Source organism: Phaethon lepturus, unplaced genomic scaffold (genome assembly GCF_000687285.1).
Source record: "Phaethon lepturus isolate BGI_N335 unplaced genomic scaffold, ASM68728v1 scaffold6789, whole genome shotgun sequence".
Lineage (NCBI taxonomy): Eukaryota > Metazoa > Chordata > Aves > Phaethontiformes > Phaethontidae > Phaethon > Phaethon lepturus.
Window position 1 is genome coordinate 22,217 of NW_010564078.1, and position 6,113 is coordinate 28,329.

Consider the following 6,113-nt stretch of genomic DNA (forward strand, 5'->3'; position numbering starts at 1 on the left):
AGAATTTTCCTACAAACTAGGAATTTGGACTGTTGGTCATTTTTTTCGTTAAACTGACATGTACATTTTTAGCATACAAAGTTATCTGGCTTTATTAGAAATTTGCATGAAAATATACACCAATAAAGTTAATATTACTACCGTCCTTTAAAGGGAAATTTCTTTGGAATAATATAAGCAGCAACAGAAAGGGGAAGCATTGGGTTGTGGTCTTTCTTATGCTGATAAGCTTCAACTGAACTTAATTTGTTCATGCATATAACACTGCTTCCATGCAACATAAATGTAGGTTGTGCAAAAGCTTTCTCTGTTATCAGAGGTGGAAAAAACCTGTATCTCCAATCTGATAAAAATACCTTTCTGACATGACTCTCTTACTAATAGATATTAATCTTGTTATGGTGTCTTAATAAAATAGGCATTTGTCCAGTTTATTCAGCTGTGCCCCAGACCTCAGTGACCCCATTAACAGTGATGGGATTTTGGTACAGTCCTACCGGTTCTTCACCCTAGGCAAAACCAGTAAGTTTGTACCGAGCTACATTTTTTTTATTAAGAAATAATGCGTATCATACAACCAGCATGCCCTGCTCTTGGCAGCAGCTTCATTCTGAAACTGCTACTATTTTATTTGTGATCAGCACATTAATTATCCACTGGAAGCCAAAATCTATCCATTTGGAACTGTTGTTATGTCCCACTCACATGCACTGGAACAACTAATGTATTTAGCAATGACCCATTAATTAATGTGCATCAAACAGTATACTAATGAGAAAATACATTCCACTTTTAAAATTAAAAGGTGAATTTCAAAGGATGGAGGAATATTTCTCATTCTACATTGTTTTTTGCTTCTGCTGCCAAATGATGCATCTGTTCAAACACAAAGACCCATATGATTTGGGCCTACCAGCCACTTATTGATAAGATGCTGACACCCCCACAGAGGAAGTAACCTCCACAAATATCCTTCACAGTTTGAGCAAGCACGGTCTGGCAAGAAAGATCACAAATTCTAAAGAAGTAGTCTTTCACCGCATGGTTATAAATATTAACATTGGGGTTGGTTAATTTAGAATACTGGAAAAAAAAAGTCAGTCCAAACTGACCTGAACTAATTTGAGTTTCAAATCATATAACCTTTCAAAGAATTTAATCTTTCAAACTTATTCATAAAATTTATTAACATTCTGTGTGAAAAGCTACTATGTTTGACATTCATTACAATGTGATTCATTGTATGAGGCGATTCACCCTATGAGTTGATTCTCTATATATTGTAAAAATGATTGAAAATGTTAAAAATGTGGATTTTAGAATCTAAAACGTAAGACTTGAAGGAGAAGTTACAAGAGGGTAAGCTTAGAGTAACATTCTAGAAGATTTTTGAGACCATTCTCAAATCAAATAAACTGAGTATTTGTTAAAACGCTATAGCTGCATTAATCAGCATAATTCAGAGAGATCAAGAAATCAAGCTACAAGTGAAAGTTTAATGAATCCCAAAGAACAAAAAAAGTATCCAGTTCTGGTATAAATACCTCATTCCCACCAAATCCACACACAGAATCAATGTGGAAGCAGTGCCACCTGGAAAGGACACACAAATGAGCAAGCCAAGAATCATCACATCACATAATACTAGCAAGAGGAAAAGCTGCTGCCCAACTTAATAACTGAAGCTGCTGCAAATTCTGGTCTACACTCAACATGGTGAGACTGCAGAAGCCATCCTCAGCCTGTCTTCACCAGGATGTATCGAGTTGTACCTCTCTGCAGGAAACACTGTGGTTTTTAAAATCTTTACCATGTAACACTAAAAAAAGGAAATATTAAGTCAACCTTAAAAAAATACTGATTTTGCCAGTTCCCACCTACATCCTCCAAACCCATGACTGGACACTGTTGTACTTTTACTCTCAATGGCAATGAGTGAAGGATGCATACATATTAAAAAAAAAGAGAGAGAGGAAAAAAAAAAAGGGTTTCCTCCCTGGGACAGGGCCAGAGGAAATCACATCTAGTGGAAGACTAGGTTTTATTTTCATTGTTTAAGGGTGTCTACATAATGACCTCATCATCTTTGTTCCAGGATTCTACAGGATTTGGGAACAGCTCTAAATTTGGGGGTTAGTAGGAAGCCTTGCAGCCTTTTAGCTAACACATCTTCTTCTTTGGCGCTCAGGGCTACTTCAGCTCCAGAGCAAGCCCCAGGGAGCTGCGGAAGCAAACAAAGCACACTTGATTCTCTCCTGCTAGGGTGCAACTATCCCGTGCCCACAGACTTCTCACAAACAAGAAGTCTGGAGTGTATTTTAGGTAGCTTAATTTCTAACAATATAAAATGTCCTCGGTGGCTACAATGCAAACTGTTACACAAAAAGGTTTCCAGACCAGAAAAAAAAAGTCAGAGAAAAAACCCAAATATATCCAAAGACACTACAAGTCCTTGGATGTCTCCAATGTGCTCCATCCTTCAGGACTCTTCCTCCTCCCCTTCATCGTCTACTTTAGATCGGAAATTTTTCCGATTCTTCTTCTTACTGCAATGGAATCCAACTGTTTCCACTGATGGCTCTTCTCCTGCACCACTAAACGTTGCACTAAGCTTATCTTCTGTATTCAGGTCCCCTGCCATCACACACTCCTCCTCCTCTGTTGCCTTTCCACTTGCACTACCTAAGTGCCCCAGCTCTACCTTATCCTCCTCCCTCAAGTCATCAGTCTTCTTAAAAGATTTTCCTTTCAGATCTGTTTTCATGTGTTTCTTATCATCCTCCCCTGCAGATGTTTTCTTTTCCAGTCCATCAACACTCCTTTTTATTGGTTTGGTGAAGACAATCCTCCCAGCTCCACAGCTGGAAGGGTCTTGGTTGAAGTATGGGGTGTAGCTATCTTGGGTAACTGAGCTTTGTTCCTCCCCTCTTTTCTTCAAACCCTCTAGAAATTCCATGGCCACTGCCCTGTTAGTCTTGTCAGTAGACTCTGAAACTCCATCTAGGCTGTATTTGGTCCAGCGCTCCGGGTGTGCCACGTAGTCAGGCACTGCAGGAGAGGTTCTGGGAGCCTGCACTGGTTTGGCTTGCTTTCCCAGGCTTTCTGGAACCATGTTACTTGAAACTGTGGCTGGAGGCAATGGACGCTTAAACCTCCCATCAACAACATTATCTTCAGGCATTGAGGGCACAGACAATTTGGCTGCCTCTTCCAGGCAATCAAAAATGCTCTGGCTACGGAGAGAGAAGGTAGAACTCATGCCCCTCAGATGGAACGGTTGGACAGGAGACCTGTGACTGCTGTTTGAAGATTCGGGGGTCTTCCCTGATCTGTAGTCCCCATCATCTACAGATGGCTCCTCAGGAGATATTGTATCAACTTCCGCATCATCTGCTAACCCCAAATCATCGGAATCAGAATCGCTGAGCGACACTGTGTCTGAGGGCAGAGCTCCTTCATAGTCTGTGGCACCACCAGCCACTATCCCCAGAAAGGGTTCACCTCCATCCTGATCTCCCATCTTCACTCCACTGAGGTCTTTGACGTAGCCCCAGGAACAGCTGCAAATATGTTTTTCCAAAGGCCCAGCGAGTTTAGTGCCTAGAATACAAAGCAGCATAAAAATTTAACTGTGAAATGAGAACCAAATATGAAACTACCATTCTGTGCCATGCAAAATAATTATTACTGCAATGTCACAGGCAGCTGTACCTCAGGGATTCCTAAGCAATTTTGCTTGAAATAAAAACATTATTTAAGGAATGAATGCACATTAAAATTAAAAACTTACACAACACTCAATACAGAATATGAAGTAATTAAAAATAGCGTTGCACATAAAATTCCATTAAAGCTTACAGCAGGTCCAATTACTGAAAGATAAGCATAAATTTTTTTATCAAATCTGAATAACCCACAACAGGCCTACACATCTTCCAAGAGAAAGCAATGATCTCTCCAAATGACACCCTGCATTTATAAATCCATACATAATCCTGCATAAATCCACAAAAACACATCCTAATCTCTCATGGTTTCTTTTGGCCTTTACTGCATTAGCTACTTTACCTCCTGTCCCAATAATCATCACATTCTGCCTATTATAAAGGACACTATCACTGATCAAGGTCAGTGGCAGAGAAGCCACAAAAACATCAGGGCTGCAGTTTCAGGATTGCTTTAAAGTAACATAAAGTACAAGCTCCACGCTTTCCTTGGCTTTAAGCTCTCATGTCATTACTAGATTCCTGGAATCGCAAAATGAGCCAGCTCAAGAAATCAGTCCCACTGGATTAAGAAAACTAATGGCACATGCCGTGCTTGTGCATGGCAAGAAGGGGAGGGTGCAACGAAGGCTCTGTGAGAGCTGGCCCTTCAGTCAGTAAAAGACAGTGTGGTCTGAAGCCTGACTTCCAGTGGCAGCTGAAATACCTGAGTCACTCTGCCACCTGCTTGAAGGGAACCTTGCAGAACTGAGGCGGTTGATGATCACATTACCACTTGCCAGGCAATCAGAAACAGAGTTGTCAAACACGCACCTCAGTTCAGCTTGCAAAAATGTGAATTGCAGAAACAGTTCTAATATATTATTAGAATAAGCTCAACTACCTAATTATAGGTTCTTCTGAAACGATGCAGTGAACAGACATGGAAAGTCTGTTAGTCACTCACTTTCTCTTGAGACTGAGTCAGCTTCCCCTCCTGAGGGTCAGTTAAAGCCACCAAAGATCTCAGCACTTCCACCCTAGAAAACAAACATTTCCATCAAGATACTGGAAATGTAGTTTTAAATTGAGTTTTAAAAATAATTCCTTCCCCCTGAATCATCCAAAGCTGCAGAACTGAATGCTAAATCTGACACAAACTCATGCTAGTATAAAAGTCTACAGATATTCCTGGATTTTTGGCAAAAGAACAACACACAGCCTGATAAGGCAGGCACCACTATGTTTACTCAGTCTCCACATTCACATTGCCAACATTATCCTGTAGAACAGAAGAGAGGTTTTAAAAAAATAAAACTGTAATTTGCATGTGCAGTAAACCATTACTAAAAAAACAGTATTAAATGCAGCTAAGCAAACATAAAAATAATAGTTATGCACTGCAAGTACTGAATGCTGCAAAAAAGAGACCATGGATACCAAACAGTTGTGTTTACAAAGAAAGGTCACATTCACAGTTAGGGCCAGATTTTCATAAGGCATTAAAACACAGAGAAATTTCTGAAGAATTCAACAGACGGAGTGCTGTGTTCCATGTAAAGTCTGGCTGTCCTTGACAAAAAGGATCCGATGACTGCTTTTGAAAACACTGCCCTCAGTGTAACCCCTAAATGGGAAATAATAATCTGAAAATCATACATCCTTCTGCTTACTTTTATAACACCTGAAAGTACTGACTACAGCCCAAGAGACACTGAAGTGCGTAACTGATTACTAAAACATCTGCTTTCGGATGGCAGTATAAGTGTTCATCACAGGCTGTAAATCAGGGTATCTCTTGTCTGAGGGCAGTTACACAGAAAGGAAAAATTTTGCTCCCAAGGAGATGTTTTAGCCCTAACAGCATCAGTAGCCAAACATACTGACCCTTACAGTACACCAGAGAGACTCACAGATTTGTTATGGTGATGTGATCACAGCACAAATCAGACAGGACGGTGTCTCTCTGGTCAGGAAGGTTCCCATTAGCCTCTTCCATCCTGGTCTTAATCAAACAGGCTCTGTGCGTCCTCTTGCAGCCTGTGAGGAAAACAGAGACCCCAGTCACCCCAAACGATGGCCAAGAGCCTGCTCTCATCGCAGAGACAGCACTGCAGCAAAGCCTGCTGGCGATCTCCTGCCAACTGCAGCACGCTCCTTCGGGACGGTGCCCACAGAGGCTGCGAGGCCAAGAAGGAGGGCAGCGCAGCCCCCGGACCCTGGCTCACACCTCCAGTGGGCACCCCACCCCGGGGAGGGGGAAACGACAGAGCCCACGGCCATGCGTAACATCACCGGTGCAGCCCACAGCCTCAGTCGTTCTGCTTTGCCGACCCAGGGCCCAGCTCCCTTCCCCGGGCCGGGATCCTGTTGGATACAACCCCCGTACCCGCCTCACAGGCCCCTGCA

At 41.9% G+C, this 6,113-nt stretch overlaps 1 protein-coding gene across 1 annotated transcript; it reads right to left on the bottom strand.

Moving 5' to 3' along the window:
• Positions 1–2,479: 2,479 nt before the first annotated feature.
• Positions 2,480–3,520, bottom strand: TSSC4 (tumor suppressing subtransferable candidate 4). The gene has a single exon (XM_010294751.1). The coding sequence runs from the start codon at positions 3,518–3,520 to the stop codon at positions 2,480–2,482; it is 1,041 nt and encodes a 346-aa protein (XP_010293053.1).
• Positions 3,521–6,113: the final 2,593 nt, after the last annotated feature.